This window comes from Nilaparvata lugens, chromosome 12 (assembly GCF_014356525.2).
Source record: "Nilaparvata lugens isolate BPH chromosome 12, ASM1435652v1, whole genome shotgun sequence".
Taxonomy (NCBI): Eukaryota; Metazoa; Arthropoda; class Insecta; order Hemiptera; family Delphacidae; genus Nilaparvata; species Nilaparvata lugens.
The window spans coordinates 19,302,969-19,323,340 of record NC_052515.1 but is presented as its reverse complement, the minus strand read 5'-3'; the positions used below and the strand labels follow the sequence as shown (position 1 = coordinate 19,323,340).

The window sequence follows — 20,372 nt, the reverse complement described above, 5'->3', positions numbered from 1 at the left end:
CAAGAGAAGAAATATCATTTATATATAGTATAAAAAGAAGAGGTCCCAAAATAGAACCCTGCGGTACTCCTGAGGATACTTTAACAAGTTTTGAAGCGGTTTGTTCCTGATCGCCTTGAATTGAAACATACTGATATCGATCAGACAGATATGACTTTATGAGATCATTTGCTCTACCATTTATACCAAGGCCATTTAATTTATCTATCAACAGGCTGTGGTCCACGCAATCTAAAGCCTTTGATAGATCTAGCATTACACCAGCCGTATATTTACCATCTTCAATGTTTGTTATCAGTCCTTCAAAAATCTCTATTAGGGCTGAAGTGGTTGATTTCTGTTTTACAAAACCATGTTGATTGGGTGAAATCAGATTGTGCTTAACAAGATAGGCTACCAGTCTAGTGAGAATGATGGTTTCAAAAATCTTTGAAAAAGCTGTTAAAATTGAAATGGGTCTGAAATTATTTATGTCATGTTTGCTACCTTCTTTGAAAAGTGGAATAACTTTAGCTATTTTTAAAATGGCCGGAAATTCACCAGACACGAGCATAGAGTTGACGATGCAAGATATTGGCTGGGCAATGGCTCTTTTACACTGCTTTAACACCCTTAAGGAGACATCATCATGACAAGTGTTATTTTTTGGCTTAAATCTATCGATAGTTTGTAAGATCTCATCTTCGTTAGATGGTATTAGGTAGAAGTGCTCAGATGGCGGAACTGGAACATTCTGGTTGCTTATAGGAGTATTATTAGAAGTCAGTTGTGTTTTATTTAAATCTTTACTTAATCTTTGAGCAACACTAGCAAAAAAGTGTTAAATTCGTCTGCAATACGTCTTTTGTCAGTAACATGTTCATCCTCAATATCAAGTCCTACTAAGTCAATTTTTCGTTCAAACCCTTTACCTCTAAATTGATTCATTGGCTTCCAACTGGTTTTAGATCTATTTGTTGAATTTTTAATTAAATTACCATAAAATTCTTTTTGTGCTCTGGTTACTAGCTGGTCATAATGATTTTTTACACTGTTGATAAGAGATGTATCTAAACTTGGTATTGCGTTTGCCTTCCCTGTTGCAAATTCAAGCACAGTTCTAATTTGTTTAATTTCTTCAGTCATCCAGTTACCACCGCTACGTTTCTTCCTTTTCGTCGTAGGTGAGGGTTTGGTCACCATAGGACAATGAATGTTATAATAGTGAAGAAAGGTTTGATGGAACAACTCATATTTGTTGTTTGTTACATTTTCGGAGGCAACAGCACTCCAATCTACAACTGACAAAGCCGCCTCAAAGCCAACCATATTATTGACACTGCAATTACGGAATATAACATAGGAAATATTTTTTGCAATGGGAGTACAATTCGTAAAATTCAACACAATAGACTTAGCAGTGTGGTCCGATAGCCATGAGTGTATTACGTCTACATTTATATTAGTCAATGAGGAACTAGTAATTATATTATCAATGGCCGTTTTACTAAGCTCTGATATTCTAGTAGGAACTTCAATATTGTACCTTAACTAAACTGATCCAATACATTCAAAAAAGCTCTACGTTGGGAAGAATCCATCAAGAAGTCAATATTGAAATCACCTGCACAGATTAATTTGATTCCCATATTCGCCGACAATTTCTCAAGGACATCAATCAGATTGTTGAAAATAAGTTTATGTCACCATTTGGAGGCCGATAAATACCTAGAAGAACGTATACATCCTTATTTATATTGAACTTGGAACAAGCTAATTCAATGCATCCCTCTATACAAAAATCATTTATGTTTATTTTAACTATGTTACGAGGCTGTTGATTACCGCACGTACTGTGGTTCAAAGCAACGCCACCCATACTCTTATTAACTCTACAATAATAATCAATTAGACGCATATTTTGTACATTCAAACAAGTTAGCTTCGTGTTTTTTAAACCGTGTTCAGTTAGAATTAGGAAATCCGGTCGTTCCAAGTCAAGGAATATTTCTAGTCTATCTATTTTGTTATTTAAAGATCTAATGTTCTGGTGTATAAATTTTATTTTCAGAGGCGCTGACTTATTTGTTTGAGCAGATAAGGCATCATTATTGACAAAATTCAACCGATATTGATTAGTATCAATACCGGCCAAGTGGTCTAGTTTTTTAAAGGAATAGGTTTATCAATTTGAATAGATGTATCTGTATTAAGTTCCCTCAAAATCTGATCAGCAATGTAGCACTTACCCATGTTGTTCAAGTGAAGCCCATGATTTGTATGAAAGCGTCTCCCCAGCTTACCGAGCTCCAAAAGAGTGACATTTCCAAAGCGTTTACACGTTTTTCGTATCTGAATATTTGCCCATTCAACCAATTTATTAATGCACGACCAATCAGGGAGGTCATACCTGTGAGGAACATCGAATACGAGAACTCTAGTATGTCTCAAATCTGACAGTCTCCTGCGTAAAGCTGATATTAAATTCTTGGCCTCATTTCTGACTATATCGTTAGTTCCAGCAATAAATACAGCGGCATCCAGCGGACCTAAATCAGAACAGTCACCACCGCTCTCATTGGTCACATCTTGAAAAACAGCTCCCGGCTTAAGTGTACCTATTACTTGACATTTTTCATTTTTGTCATTCATTAATTTATTAACGACATTACGACCCTGACTATCCATGAAAAGTTTAATTTTTCTTATAGGATCAGAAGCTTTTGACTTGGGCAAAAGAGATTCTCTCTCAAGATTAACATTATTCATTGAAATAATCGGTTGTGGAGAATCACCAGTTGTAGCTTCAATTCATCAGTCTGATGCTTCAAATAATTGACAATAGTGTTCAGTACATGCAATCTCTGTTTCTTAGCGTCAAATTTCCTTAATTTAAAATTTTTATAAATACCGGGACAATTATTTTTATTTCTAATTTTAATGTAACTTTCAGGATGAAAAAGTGCAAAGATGCCACAGTCGAAAGAGTTTTGCTGCTGCAAACAATCAATATGAACCACTCTATCTGAATTGAATGTTGGTTTTAGCCTCTCTATTGAGATATTTAAAGATTTGTTATTACTGTCGCAATGAGTCAAAATTATAAAATGTTTTGTCAATATGATCAAAGACAACTAGGCTCCAGTGAGAGCCAGTCCATCCATCCATACAATTATTGGTGCGACTGTCATTCAGAATGAATGCAATATTTTTGTTTACACACGAATTTGAACTTAAAAAAGAGTGATCATAATCATTATCATTGACAATAAGTGATCCTACAACCGTGTCAACAACAATTAAATCCTTACAGCTAGGAAACATTTTCCTACAATATACATTTATGTCATTGTCCGTGAGTAATTCATCATTATTTATGAATGTATGTAATCGGTCAATTAGAGTTCCAGTAGGCGTACTGTCTCCAATTTTAACAGTCTGTGTTGTTGCATCTCTGGTAGCATCCAGGCGCTGCATCAATTGAATATCTAGATTTATTGATCTGTCTAAGGCCGCATTACGCTGAATCTCTAACTCCTCAAGACGAGATTTTAACAGTTCATTTTCACTTCTTAACTGAGAAAGTTCATCATTTAATGGACCAGATAGAAGGTTCGAATTATTATCGGATACCAATAGTGATTGAAAGTCAATATTTTGTTTCTCCACTTGGGTAGCAAAGTCATCAGTAACAAGGGATGGTGACGAAAATTCGGGTAAAGAATGCGTTAGAATATTATCACACGTGTGTGTACCAGCTAAGTCAACAATGCTATCACACGTTATATTAGTCTTTAAGGAAGCCGCGCACTCCTTATCAAGGCACCGCCACGTGATACGATTGCTAACAGTAGAGCTGAAAGATTTTCTGTATTTATGTCCTTTATATATAATTCCAGGTTTACCCTTTGAAGTTTGAAAAAGATTAATACTTTCCATTTCAATGAGAGTGAGTAATCAGCGTTGTCAGAGACAAAGACAACAGATAACACAAGTAATGAGAAGCTACAGATTTCCAACAATACTCTTGGTTGCTATGGCAACGAGTTTCCCGCCAGAAAATCAAAAGTCCGCACAGCTGATCATACCAATTAACGGTTCAAAAGCACATTCCAATACAGAACTGTCTTATCTTATCACTTGAAATGAAACGGCCGAAAAGACGGTAAAATTTGTACAGTTCGACCCACCAAGATAAACATTCAGTGTATATATCTCTCATTCAAAAAGTTCCAAAATATATAGTATGAACAACAGGATCTGACATTGGATCTGACGCTGAAGCGAAAAATAAATTAGTAGCCGGTTAGTAGCTTAGGTTATGTAGACAGTCGAAAATAGAGTTTGTATTACAAGCAACTACCATAGAGAAACAATAGCGTAAGTAGATATCCCATGGTATAGGGCGTTTATGTCGCAACTTTTACTGTTATCTCAGCCGATTACTGTCGACTATTGTCAATTTTCACTGTTTTGTTGGAGTGATAGTGTATGAACGGCACAATTTGAGAGACTACCAGCGTCACACAGCTGCATAGGAAAGAACTACGTGAACTATCGGCTTGGGATAACAGTAAAAGTTGCGACATAAACGCCCTATACCATGGGATATCTACTTATGCTATCGTTTCTCTATGCAACTACTCACAATACACAAAGAATTCACTTGACACCAACAATAAACCACCACTATATGGTTCATAATAACGTAAGTAGAACTCATATATTATCCATCACAATTTGAAATAAACGTTAAAATTAAGAGCTACATGAAGAGTTCTGAAAAAACTGAAATATGAACCGAAAATACAAGATTTTTTAGTCACTCTGTATCTAGCACAAGGAAATTTTGCATGAAAAGATTCGTTCTAGACTTCTCTTATGTATCAAAACAATATATTATAAAATCAGGACTACATATAAATTACAAGGACTACAAGTACGGTACAGGATTAAGGTACAAGTACAGGACTACAATATAAATTACAAGCACCAATATATATAGTGACTGGACTATCATGTTTTACAAGCATGACAGCTCTCTCGATTCATCAAGTATTTCCAATGTTGAATTCTCTCTATTTTCAATAATTTGATAGATTTCTGTGTATTTTGCAGCCTGTTAAAAATAAACAACCTCTAACACCAGAAGGCCTGGTAAGGAAACATGAATACAGTATCACTGGGATAAAGTTGGTAGACATCCCAAATGAAACAAGCAAAATTCCACTACTAAGGTTAAGAAATCCCTGGGGTAACGAAGTCGAATGGAATCGCGCATGGAGTGACAAGTGAGTAAACATTTCCTGTAAATCAGCAGATTATCTATAATTATAATAAAGGAAAGAGCTGGCTTATACATGAACCGAATAGGAAATTCACGAAAGACGAATCATCACGTCTGAACTACTCTACTGATTAACTTTAAATTGTTCATATACATTCTCAATTTACTTAACTTCTATTTCCCTCTTCCCTTCCGTGTCAATAAACTCTATTACTTATAGTTTGCACATAAATTCAAAACAAGGAGTTATTATAAAAGGACTTTACAACTTTGAAAGCACTCGAATATTTATTGAAATAACTTATAGAATTGAGAAAGGTGTCATTCTGTTACAAAACACTTCAAGTTTATGCTATGAGTGTTATTTTGATTAGATGTGACAGCCGTTGGTAATGCGACATTCATACCACCGATAATCAATTTCTTGCCACACTCGTACAAGCATATCAGGCGTAACTTGTGCAACCGCAGTGATCTAAATGTGATCCGATTTCCGCGGTCATTAAGATTGTCTGGTAGTGACGGAACATAAACCTTAACCTTAATGAAACCCCACAGGAAGAAATCCATCGATGTTTAATCTGGTGAGCAAGGTGGACACAAAATTGGCCCTTCCATGGTAAATCCAGCGAAGTTGGAAGCAATATTGTCTAGAAAATCCCGAACTTCTTCATGGAATGAGCTGGTGCACCGTCATGCTGGAAGAGTAAAAGGGCACTAACTTTCTCATCTTGTTCAGCATTACGATGCACCACCCCATTTCCACGAAAAAGGAATTTGGGATTCCACGGAGTTCGTGACTTTCTAGACATTCGCTCTGAACTTCGCTGAATTGGCCATGCAGGGCCAATTGCGTGTCTACCTTGCTCACCAGATTTAACATCGATGGATTTCTTCCTGTGGGGTTTCATTAAGGATAAGGTTTATGTTCCGTCTCTACCAGACAATCTTAATGACCGCGGAAATGGGATCAACATTTAGATCACTGCGGTTGCACAAGTTACACATGATATGCTGGTACTAGTGTAGCAAGAAATCGATTATCGGTGGAATGTATGTCGCATTACCAACGGCTGTTACATCGAACGAAAATAACACCCACACTTCAAGTTTGAAGCATTCTGTAACAAAATGACACCTTTCTCAATTCTAAAAGTAATTTCAATAAAAATGTATGTGCTTTCAAAGTTGTAAAGTCCTTTTACAATCATTCTGTATAACAATGAGAATGTTATTGCTGTATCCTATCTCTATAAAGCTGAAAAACAATTGGAAATTGAATTTTTTCTACAGATTCTCTCCATAGTTTCAGTAGAATACGACGAAATCTTATGGTCACATCCCACTATTAAACAATGTTGTATAACGCAACGCAACGTTCCTATGAAAAGTGTTGAGTTTATTCAACGTTTTTGTTTTGGGAAGGAACCTTGAAAAGATGATTGTTGTACTCCATATCTTATTCAGAAAAATAAATAAAATATAAATTAAATCATATCGATTGAACAAGCACTATTACTCAGCTAAGAAGAGTTGAAAAGAAACTTTCAAAGTATAATGAGTTCTCTATAGGATGATTAGGATTGACGATTTTATCCTATTATTGCAATTAACTCTCAAGATCACTGATTGAAGGTTTGAAGGACACTTTCAAAGTGACCTATCATGCATTCTTCGATGCTATTGAGATGCTGTAAATAATAGTGAGATTGACTATTCTATTCTAATATTGCAATTCACCTCCAGATCACCGGAATGGCAGCGCATTCCAGAGAGTGTGAAGCAGGAGATGGGGCTGACGTTCTCGTATGACGGCGAGTTCTGGATGTCGTACCAGGACTTCGCTAAGCGATTCGACGAACTGGAAATCTGCAATCTGAGCCCGGACTCTCTGATTGAGAATGTGCTGACTGAGCACGACAAGAAGAAGTGGGAGATGAGTGTGTTCGAGGGAGAGTGGGTGAGAGGAGCAACCGCTGGTGGTTGCAGAAACTATCCGGGTGAGTCCCTCATACAAGAACTACAGTATTAGAAAATATCAAATTCTTAACAGCTATTTATAACCTATTTTCTAGCACAAATGTTATCCCATACCAAAATTTTGGAGAAGAGTTTTGGGTCAAGCATGTAGATCTATCTCAATCATATCTATAATTATAAAATTCTTATCTGACTGACTGACTCATTCACCGATCACGATTTCTGAAAAAAAACGAATGGATGGATAGCAATAAAACTCAGAATATAGCTTCTTTATATGTCCCAGGTGCTCAAAAGAAATCTTTTGACGTTATTTCAACCTTCTGGTGGTTTTTGAAGAGTTTGAAAGAGTTCTTCTTCCAATCTCTCAATTATAATTGAAATGTCATACCATATGTTAATAGAACTATAATCTCGAGAGAGTACCTTTTTGGAACAGTTGTAATGGTTAAAATTGGCAAATTGATTGATCAACAGTCTAAATTTATCAGGTTGGCAGTAAATTGAGGATAGTTCCTAAACAAGATTTTAGTTCTGTCACTCCATTAGGTTAAGTTGAAGAACTTATTTGAAAATACATTTATCGAGAAACAATTGGATTGGGCACTGCTACTTCAATCAGAGCTATACCCGGAAGTACAGATTATTCATCAAATCTTAGTGTTTCATAAAACAACATTTCAAAATAAGAGTTGCTTTTATCAATCGAAAAGGATAATAACGACTTCGATTAGAATTCAATTACATTAATATAGTCTAGCAATTTGTATTCTTGTATACTCATGCTGGTAGGAGAAGTAGAACTTTGAAAGAATTTTCATCCATAGTAAAGGACTGTATTTCAGAACTGAGAAATAGATCAAGTTTTTTTAATTCTTCCCTGAGAACCCATCACATAACTCAGCTACAATAAAATGTATGTATGTTTGGTCAATTTATAAATAATTATTTGTAGTAGTTGTTTATAATTTTTCCTCAGCTCATACTCAATCAATAAAGTATTATTTCATTATATTATCAAACTCAATAACACTGCGCTTTTGTTTTTCTAAATTATGTTTTATCATTGTTTCACACATGAATATAATACATTTGTACCACAATGACCGTATAAGGCTTACGTTTTTACTTTCCTTGCCCTATATTACCACAGGTAAGGAAAGTATTGCATTCCGAAAAAAATTAAGGTACCCAAATTTCCAAATTTCTATACGTTTCAAGGTCCCCTGAGTCCAAAAAAGTGTGTGTGTTGTGTGTGTGTGTGTGTGTGGTGTGTGTGTGTGGTGTGTGTGTGTGTGTGTGTGTGTGTGTGTGTGTGTGTGTGTGTGTGTGTGTGTGTGTGTGTGTGTGTGTGTGTACACGATATCTCATCTCCCAATTAACGGAATGACTTGAAATTTAGAACTTAAGGTCCTTACACTATGAGGATCCGACACGAACAATTTCGATCAAATGCAATTCAAGATGGCGGCTGAAATGGAGAAAATGTTGTCAAAAACAGGATTTTTCGCGATTTTATCGAAAATGGCTTCAATGATTTTGATCAAATATACCAAAATTAGTAATTGGAAAGCTCTATCAATTGCCACAAGTCCCATATCTGTAAAAATTCCAGGAGCTCTGCCCCATCTTTGCAAAGTTTGATTTTAGGTTCCCAATTATCAGGCTTCAGATACAATTTGAACAGAAAATTTTAAGTGAAAAAGATTCAGCATGAAAATCTCTACAACATTTTCACCTAAATTTGAAAATAAGCTCGAAATTCGAGAAAATGTGATTCGATTCAATCGCAAACTGTTGGCAACTGTTGATTCTATCAAATCATACACTATGAAGAGATAGCAGACCTCGCGTGTCTCCAGCGTTATTGTCCTGTCACCAGCTGCCTCAGATCTTTGAATAGTAGACTTGAGATGCGCGGGAACACTAGCCTCAGGTGATCAATTTCATAACGGCAAGGAAAGTTGTGTGAGTGCACCACACCAGATTTTTAAAATAGCAACTAGGCTATATAATATTAACGACCGGTTTACCAGCTCGGGATTCAGCTAAGTTCTAGACTTTAAACAGTTGGAGCCAGAAAATTCGCTTTCCGAAACGGGGGGCAGTCGTAGTCCACTTCTAAATTAAATTTCAAAGAACTAGAAAATTGAACAGCAAATAAAATAAAGAGAAAATAGTTTGAAGTTTCAGCAATTTTGAATTATTTGGGAATGCTTAAATTCGTCAAGGAAAAACGTTTCCAATTATAGAAATGAGAAAATAAAGATTATCATGAGAACTAAAATATTAGTTTTATACTAGTCCCGTTTCGAAAAGCCAATTTTCTGACTCCAGCTGTTTAAAGTGTAGATCTTACCTAAATACCGAGCTTGGAAACCTAAGATTCATGACACTGGCAGCGCCTATATACACAATTGCTGCCAGTTTAATTCTAAGAGAGAGATCTCAACAATGACGAACATAATCATGAATTGAAAAATAAATACAGGTTGGATAAAAATGATCCAGGCACCATTGAAAAGGATATACTCTCCCCGATGGAGAGCAAAGTCTCAATTTATTTTACACAGACTTTGGATTATACGTGAAAGAACCGTTTGGAATGGGAGGAAAACTAGATTGATCGCTTGACGTGTGCGATAAAGATGATCAGTTCATCGCCGAAAATCTAACATTGAGAAGTAATTTTATGATTGTTGAGCTCAAAAGCATTTTTTTTTAATCATTCTTTGTGTAATTTTCTTTCCATCCTTTGTGATTTAATTTTTCTAATGTGATGAAGACTACCATCCTAACATCTATATTATTTCAATCTGACTATTTGATTATCAGAAAATTGAAAATAATCTCCTGAATACTGTAATTAGAAGATTATCTGACATCCACTGTATTTAAAAATAGTAAAATAATAATAATAATCTGTTGAAGTTCCCATTAATAAATCAATAGTTACATGGTATTGAAGTTATAGATTTATGATCAATAAAAGAAAAATAGAAATTTGAAAGAATTTACAAAAATTACATTAGGCTACACACAAGTTACCCACATTTTTGAACTTTTATTAGATGTTTCCATGAACATCAAAAGAATTATTATTGATACAACGAATAAATTATCATTCCATTGTCTTTATAATCTCGATAATATATATGCCAGGCTGATCCTAGATAGAAATAATATACAAATTTATAACTCCATGTAGCCCAATACTGTTTACATACAAAAACTCATCTAAATTTTGGGTCTCCTGACTAAAACCATAAAACCATCTCTCCACTTTAATAAACAGCGACAGAAAATTGTCGTTTAGTAAAAAGTTTTGAATTAGGCTATATTGAAAACTTTATAACATGAATTTGCCAAGCCGAATCGAATTGGAGTTTCTAAACACTCGAAAAAAACATAAACAATAATATTCTTCAATTTTATTCCATTTCAAAGATTCATTGAATATTGAATAGATGTTTCTTTGGTTTTTGTGCTACCTTGCCTAGAGGGGATACAGCCCAAAGGTAGGCACACACAGATCGTCATTGGATGGACGGCACGCATCGGATGGATCGGACGATTAGATTTGATGCATTGTTATCAATTGAAGTGTGCATACCTATATGATGCAGATTGAAAACAATGTATCAAGTCTAATCGTCCGATCCGTCCGATGCGTGCCGTTCGTCCAATGATGATCTGTGAGCGCCTACCTTTAGAGGAATCCAGGCATAATCCCACGGATGGTAGCTTCGCACCATCAGCCTATCGGCCGCCGAGTACCTGAACCAAATGTCCAAACCTGCGGTTCCTTTCCTACTGAGCAGGATTACTATTATGTCTGTCGTCAGTACAATCATTACTATAGTAACTATATGACCTGGTTATACAGGTATTTATAGTATAGTTAGTAATCGTTATTATATATAAATATTGTCTTTTTCTTAGGGGCTACTTTTGAATATAAATAAAAATATAAATCTGAGAACCCTTTTTAAATTATCTCATCACGACATGTTCTGGCTACTAATGCCATTTTCTATTGACTTTTGAAATTATTTCGTCACGTCATGTTCCAATGCCATTTTCTGATGACTTAAAAATGGCATTAATGGACGAAACATATCGTGATGAAATAATCTAAAAAGGTACTTAGATTTGTATTTTTCATTTATATACAGGGTGTTTCAGAAGTAGTGTCGAGAATTTTAGGGTATTGTACCTGGATGCTAGGAGACTACAAATGTCATATTTGAAGTGTCCAAAACTCAGCGGTTATCCTTATAGCTGCCATTTTGTTTTTTTCACTTAAAAATTTTTATCTCAAGAACGAAATGTTGTATTGATCTGAAATTTGGCATGAATATTATGCTATAAAGACTCAACTATAAAAATAAAAAAAAAATTTTCGTTGAAATTTTTCAAAATGGCGGCCATTTTAATTTTTGATGGCGAATATCTCGAAAACCGTCCATTTTACAGAAAATTTACAAGAGACAAAAAAGTTAGCAAATTTTTTCACGATTCCAATGATACCTAATTTATTAAGATTGGTCGAAGAATAACAGAGAAATTAATTTTTTTCGTACTGCATGCATGACCACTTTTCACCATTTAAAGATCAATATTAATTTTTTTTATAATTTCATGAAAACCGTTCTTATTACAGAAATATACAAGAATAACTTTCCTCCAAATTTTATTTTACATTGAAAAATATTAATTTCACTCAAATCGGTTCACTGATACTAATGCAGCAATTGCTCAAAATGCCGTCCTTCAACTTGATTACACAGTCTGCACCTTTCAATCATGGACCGTCGAACTGCTATAAAAGCATTTTCATCATCTTGAATGGCACCTGCTGCAGCAACCACTCTTGCCACAAGGTCTTCTTCGTTTTCTACTGGCGTGCTGTAAACAAGGTCTTTCATATGGCCCCAGAAAAAAAAATCTAAAGGGTTGAGGTCAGGTGAACGTGCGGGCCACGGTACTGGTCCACCCCGCCCAATCCACCGCTGACGATAGGTCATGTTCAGAAAGTCCGTAACAACATTTCCGAAATGAGCAGGGGCACCATCATGTTGAAACCAAATATTATATCTGTTTGCAAGAGGCACATCTTCCAAAAGTTCTGGTAGTATGTCTCTTAAAAAAGTAATGTACGTGGGAGAATTCAGACGATTAGGAAGAATGTATGGTCCAATCACGCGATTACCTAAGATACCCGTCCAAACATTCAGCGAAAATCTATGCTGATAACCACGCACTTTGACCTCATGAGGATTGTCTAAGGCCCAGACGTGACTGTTGCGAGAGTTGAAGATTCCTTCTCTTGTAAAGCTGGACTCATCGGTAAATAACACATTTTCTAGAAAATTTGGTTGGATAATGTCTTGCTGAAGAAACCAACGGGCACAGTTTACTCTTGGCTCATAGTCGCGTTCAACCAATGAGTGAACTTTTTGAAAGCGGAAGGGGTGAAGTCTTTCCTTGTTTAGTACACGCCACACAGAAGAAGCACTTGAATTGATTTGCTTTGCAACTGCTCTCGTACTCGTTCTAGGATTGAAATCGAATTTCTGCAATACTTCCTCTTCAAAAGCAACATTTCGAACTGCTCGAGGCCTACCAGCAATTACCCTGTTCCGTTCAAATGAACCAACTTCTCTCAGCCGATTGTGAGTTCTTGTGAACACCTTGTCGGAAGGGAGACGGCGGTTTGGAAATGCAGCTGCATACATTCTTCTTGCTTCGGTCGCATTGCCAAGAGCTGCTCCATACATGAAGTGAATATCGGTGTACTCCAGCGAACTAAATTCCATTACAATAATTAAATATTTGTGTAGAAGCAACGTAAGAAAATATTGAAACTGGAAATTTAAGATAGAAATAAGACCTAGGAAACGTGAGACTAAGAAATAGGAAGCACTACATCTGGTTCTTTACTTTTAATGAAACAACAATACTTTTACAAGACAAACATTATCATCTGAAAACCATTGTAAAATCATCTGTTTGCCCATATGGAGCCATACCGAGTTTCAAAGCTTCATCTTAAATACATCTGGAATTAAAAAATTAATATTGATCTTTAAATGGTGAAAAGTGGTCATGCATGCAGTACGAAAAAAATTAATTTCTCTGTTATTCTTCGACCAATCTTAATAAATTAGGTATCATTGGAATCGTGAAAAAATTTGCTAACTTTTTTGTCTCTTGTAAATTTTCTGTAAAATGGACGGTTTTCGAGATATTCGCCATCAAAAATTTAAAATGGCCGCCATTTTGAAAAATTTCAACGAAAATTTTTTTTTTATTTTTTATAGTTGAGTCTTTATAGCATAAATATTCATGCCAAATTTCAGATCAATACAACATTTCGTTCTTGAGATAAAAAATTTTAAGTGAAAAAAACAAAATGGCAGCTATAAGGATAACCGCTGAGTTTTGGACACTTCAAATATGACATTTGTAGTCTCCTAGAATCCAGGTACAATACCCTAAAATTCTCGACACTACTTCTGAAACACTCTGTATAATTATAGTATAGTTACTATAATCATTACTACCATTACAGTTGACAACATGTTTCTTTTCATTAATGAATGTTTTTTTTTTAAATCCACAGAAACGTTTTGCCACAATCCTCAATACATCATCACTCTGAATGATCCTGATGAGGAGGACGAGGAAGACAAGTGTACTGTCCTTGTTGCTCTCATGCAGAAGAACAGGCGCAAAATGGGTGCTGAGTTTCTAGACATTGGGTTCGCCGTGTACCTTGTGGGTATTTTCAGAATTATCAGTTCCCTCTGCCATTTTGTATCATTATAATCTTCCATTTCCAAGTCCTAATAACTACTGTTTGCTCTCTCGACTCGTCTATTGTTACTCAATTACTCAACTTGAAATTAGTCTTCGACTTTGAATAAATAGACTGAAATGTGTATGCTGAATTCTCATCGATATCGCTCACTGTTACTAATTTTCCAATAATTATGTCTCTATTGAATACCACTTACTTAGTTTAATGATTGTAATATTATCAATGTGTCTAGAGTGGGTTTCACATTATAATGGCAGTGGAGAAAGATAGGAGAACAACTTTGCTGGTTCTCTACCAACTGTAACCGAACTAGGGGTTGGGGTGAAAAATGCAGAAAAACAAAGATGTCCGACAAATGCTTATATTCTACGCCCTTCTCCTTCAGGGCACAAGGGTGGCCTTGCCAAATTCTCTTATTAACTAACTGCAAGAATAAAACTATCTCAACAAAATATAATTACTACGGGTTCTGAAACTCCAAAATTCATACTACTAATCTTGCTGAATATCAGAAATCTATAACGAGCACAATATTTTCATTCATAAGATTTGGTTGATTAAAATAAAAGAACAATTCCAATAGTTGTCAATACTTGTCCCAGAATCTACAAGACTATTCTACTAACTTCAATGAATATCAAAAATCTATAGCTAACAAAGTATTCTCATTCAATAATAATTGATTAATTGAAATAAAAGAACAAAACTATTGGGTTGTCAATAATTGTTCCAGAATCAACAAAATTACCCTACTAACTTCATTGAATATCAAAATTCTATAGCTAACACAGTATTCTCATTCAATAATAATTGATTAATTGAAATAAAAGAACAAAACTATTGGGTTGTCAATAATTGTCCCAGCTTCTACAAAATAACCCTACTGACTTCAATGAATATGAAAAGGGAAATAAACTTAAATTACTCAATAAAAGATTCAAATTATAAATTCTTCAATAAAGATTCAAATTAAATTGGAAATTAAATAATCAAAATCAAAGAAAAAAATCAAAAACTGAATTTAAGATAAAAAAAAATAAAATTGTTCAATAGCCTAATCAGATAACACATAAACTTTCCAATATAGATTCAATTTAAAATCGAAATTAAATTGTCAAAAGTCAAAGAAAAATCTTAAATCGAATTAATGATTACAAAATTAAAATTCGTTCTATAACCTAATCAAGATAACAACATCCACAGGTCATTTACTCTCTTTCTCTTTTCCATTATAAGCTATCAGAATAATTATTCAAAATTCTTGTTACTTGATAAACAAAACAAAAGGGAGCCCGCCCTAGTCTGCCTGTAGTTAAAAAAAACAATTTTGAACTGAATTCGGTAATAGGTGAAGGTTCGAGTTTTTCACTCACCAATCGCCATCAATAGTAAAAGAACAGATAACACCATTATGCTGTAAGGATAGTCCAGTGGAACCCGTCCAGGCTGGATACGGTTACTGTCTCTGTCTCCCGGTTACTGCGCCGTTATTTTATTTTCTTTTTGCAATGAGCTAACATTTCTCTAGCCTGGGAAAAGTTTTCCCACTAGAATAAAAATCATGCCACTGTCAAGAGAGAGAAAGAGAGTACTAATTCTACTTGAGCTAGACAGAGACACTGTCTTGCGCTGGTGCTAAGACCAGGCGCTAAAATGCTGAGGCATCAGCCATTGTTAAGAACACCGTCACTTTTTATTCAATATGATTTCCACTCTATACACAACTATAGAAAATAGCTGATACCGACTGTTCATTCTTGTTTGAAATATACAATAATTTATTGTATTTTACTAGCTTACCCGGCGAACTTCGTACCGGCAAAAAAGTCAATGTATCTCATGTCACACTTGACTTTATTTGGTGAATCATGAAATTTATCTCACAATCAATATTTTCATTTACATCTCAATATGGACTTCCTATGTGCTAAGTCATGCAGCATTTATTATTCCGAAAACATATTCTTCTCAATCAATTGGTAGTAATATTTATCAGTAAAGTGTTGATTTAAAAAAAAACTGGTTTGACGCACTCACACAACTTTCCTTACCGTTATGAAAATTGATCACCTGACGCTAGTGTTCACGCGCATCTCAAGTCTACTATTCAGAGATCTGAGCCAGCTGGTTACAGGACAATAACGCTGGATACACACGAGATTTGCTATCTCTTCATAGTGAATGATTCAATAGAATCAACAGTTGTTAACAGTTTGCAATTGAATAATCACATTTTCTCAAATTTCAATCTCATTTCCAATTTTAGGTGGAAATGTTAATTGACATTAATTGTAGAGATTTTTATGCTTAATCTTCTCCACTCGAAATTTTTTGTTCAAATTATATCTGAGACATGATAATTGGAAATCCAAAATCAGACTTCGCATAGATGGGGCGGAGCTCCTGAAAGTTTTACAGATATGGGACTTGTGGCAGTTTATATAGCCTATCAAAATCGTTGAAGCCATTTTCCATAAATTCAAGAGAAATCCTGTTTTTGACAACAATTTCTCCATTTTAGCCGCCATCTTGAATTGCATTGGATCGAAATTGTTCGTGTCGGATCCTTATAGTGTCCAAATTTCAAGTCATTCCGTTAATTGGGAGATGAGATATCGTACACACACACACACACACACACACACACACACACACACACACACACACACACACCACACACACACACACACACACACACACACACACACACACACACACAGACCAATACCCAAAAACTACTTTTTTGGACTCAGTTTTACCCATACGTAACTTATAGATATTTAGAAATTGGGAAAGCTCAATTTTTCGGAAAGCTATACTTTCCTTACCTATGGTAATAGGGCAAGGAAAGTAAAAATGGTTTGTTAAAATCAGTTATTCAGAGATGAATTTAATGTTTTCATAGTTGTTGATTGTCAATAGATGGTCCAGGAAATATGCGATGTATGATCAATTACAAAGAATTCCATACTCTTCCCATCTTCCATTTTAGGATTAATATAAGCTGAGAAAAAATGTACATTATTCTGACATTCTCCAGTAATTTTGATGAAGACATTATGAACAACTCTCTTTCATGAAGTGGATCACTTTTTTCCAACATTTTCGAGTTTCTTAATAATAGGGGAGCTATTATATTATTGTATAGGTCTTCTAAGGAATCATTATTTACAGCTGGTACCAATCAACTAAACTTCAACTCCAAACTACCAGTACACAATTTAAGCCGTAAATTTTGAAAACATAGGTCTGTAAATGGATTAAAAAATAATTATTATTAGCACCCATATCAAAATTTCTGGTCAGAAACCATCCCCAATAACACAACATATTCCCAAAGTTTCATGCCATTCTGTCAAATAGTTTTCGAGTCTATAGGGAACAAATAAACATAAAAACAAACATTTTTTTTTTTTAATTCAGCTGAGCTTATATTCATCCTAAACTGGAAGATAGAAAGAGTATGGAATCCTGTGTGATTCATCGTACATCACATATTTCCTGGACCATCTATTCACAAACAACAACTATGAACGCATTTAATTCATCTTTGAAACACTGATTTAACCTTTTTTTTCAATTCAACACTACTGATGAATATTACTAACAATTAGTTGAGAAGAATATGTTTTCGGAATAATAATTGCTGCATGACTGGGCACATAGGAAGTCCGTATTGAGATGTAAATGAAAACATTGATTGTCAGTAAAATTTCATGATTCACGAAATACAGTTGAGTGTGACATGAGATACATTGACTTTTTGGCGGTACGAAGTTCGCCGGGCAAGCTAGTACTTCATAATGGTTGAAAAATGGATTTTCATAATTGAGAATAAAAAGGTGTTGATTGAATATTTCTTCATTATTGAAAAGCGATCTGGCTACATTGCGGAGCAAGAAAAGGATAGCGCTATCTGCTTTGTCGAATAATAGACAAGGATAGCAACACCAATGCTGATCAACTGTCATTATAACGTGGACCTCACTATATCACAATTTTTCCCACCCACTCTCTTATCTTACATTTCTTCATTTTTCAACTATCATAATCTCTGGCTACCAATTCTCAACAGATATTTCAATTACATATCACTATCTCTTTCAATTCAATATTAACTTACAATCAATGCTCGATTTCCTATTTTCAAAATCAACTTATTTATTTATCTAATAATACAATTTCAAATCATATATTCTATTACTGGGAAAGAGCAATAGGATCATCCCAAAACTCATCTCACAATAATTCTATAAACAATAATATTTCCAAATGAAAGGTTATAATTAATTTTTCATCTCCTAATAGATACTTCGTCGGCTGATTCTTCTTTTTTATATGATTGTAATAATTTCCTCTCAATAAAAAAACTTTACAAACTAACATAAACGTGATTTTTATTTATAATTTGTCGTCAATAACATCCTTTGTCCATTAAATTCAATACTACAATTAGTAATAAATGTTGAGAGTGATAAAGTTTCATGAGTTTTTGTTGAAAGACCTAGAAAAACCACCAAATTCAATAATACTTTATTCCTTTCACTTACTTTTCCCACCACCAAATATTTTTTAATTAATAAATAATGTCTTCTTCGAAAACAATGTCCATTCTCCAATTCTCCCTCAGTTAATGGTAATTCGAGTGTAATGTTTGTGTGTTTATCCAGTTTTTCATTCGTCAAAATTAAAATTTTCAGTTTTTGTTATTGTCGAGTAAGAGATTCATAACCCTATTTGGGACTTTTCAATTCAAATTCAATTCAATTTATCAAAACTCACAAAACTAGACAAAGCAAAATGACAAAGAATTACAAAAAAATAGAATACAATAAAATGCTACAAATATAAATAGCCATTTTTAAAATATTATCTAAATTTGTGAGAGAAGTACTACAAGAAGTATCCTTAGTTTTTCTCTGGGTCAGTGCTTTCTTGTGAAAATAATAAAAACTTTACTAGCAGTAATTCTAGTAGCAGTATTTAATAGCAGTAATTCTGCAAGCGGTAATTAATATATCCATAATTATATAGGTAACTAGCCTCCTAGACCGAATTCTATTGTCAGTAACTGATAAATCTCTTCTACTATAAAATGCAACTAGCAAATCACTTCTACTGTCTGTAACTGATAAACGAGCATCTTGTACTGATGAGTCTCTTTGTGGTTCGCGACAGTTGGAAGATGCAGATGACCTGCCGAGACCGCTGGACCGGGAATTCTTCGAGTCCAACGAGTGTGTGGCGAAAACGCGGTCATTCACCAACCTGCGTGAGGTGACGGCTCGCTTTAAGCTGCCACCCGGTGTCTACTGCATCGTGCCCTCCACATACGATCCGAACGAGGAGGGTGAGTTCCTACTACGCGTCTTCTCCGAGACCAAGAATCACATGCAGTAAGTATCATAAGCAATCCATTTCAGTGTTCGTATATGAGTCATTATATTATAACGTGAACCTCACTTGATAACCATGCTTCCTCCTCTACTCAGGAATTTCATTCGAATCAGTTGTAGGCAATATTCCAATATTATCAACCACTCCATTTCAGTATTACTATGTGGACCAGAGTTATGATTCTTGTTACACACTCACTATTTGAAAAATTCTTTTTTTTCTGTCAGTGTATCAATCTATTAATTTATATTCTTAATACAGGATCTTTGTGCACACACCCCTTCCATACCAATATTATCTAGATTTTAAAAATCATTCCTCCTGCTTTTTTATTCTACTATCAATGACTAATCAAATGAATAGTTTTCTCAACTGTGAATGTAGAAAATCTTTGTTCTCTTCTCAAACTACCCTGCGCTGTGAGGCAGAAGGGTATCTGAGAAAGGAGAAGAAGGAGAGAAGAGTTTCAAAAATAAAATAAATTATACTTATCCGTTAGGTAAATCAACTGACGCTATAGAATTGAACTTTTGAAGTTCATCAATATTGAAGATATACGATAAATCAGAAGTGATAATGTTCAAGACTTGACTGTTGCTGCACTGAATTATTATAATTGTTAATTCATCGTATAAAACCGCATATGATGAGCACAGCTCAACCGGTGTTGCCATGACTGTCAACTCTCTTAAGTTCGTCCGTCAAACAGTTGAAAATTCTGAGCCCAGCTTAATGTGGTCCCCCCTCCAAGAGCAAAAGTCTATGAGTGGGGTACTGGAGGGTAAACATTTTATGTCTTGTGGGGTATCTGTGTGAAATGTTATCCCTCTTCTGTGTGAATCTCCTCTTTTCAAAACTAAATGTGACTTAATCTCTCTTTTTCAGGGAAAACCACGAAAAAGTTGG

The 20,372-nt window shown here is 34.8% G+C and overlaps 1 protein-coding gene across 1 annotated transcript in view; it reads left to right on the top strand.

Annotated features, from left to right (window-relative positions):
• The window catches only part of LOC111051504 (calpain-A-like), a 62,984-nt gene extending 43,515 nt beyond the window's left edge, over positions 1-19,469 (top strand). Inside the window, exons 7-10 of the mRNA XM_039439079.1 lie at positions 5,098-5,270; positions 7,013-7,266; positions 13,872-14,026; positions 19,248-19,469. Of these exons, the coding sequence (XP_039295013.1) occupies positions 5,098-5,270; positions 7,013-7,266; positions 13,872-14,026; positions 19,248-19,469 (804 nt within the window). The remainder of the gene's footprint in view (positions 1-5,097; positions 5,271-7,012; positions 7,267-13,871; positions 14,027-19,247) is intronic.
• Positions 19,470-20,372: the final 903 nt, after the last annotated feature.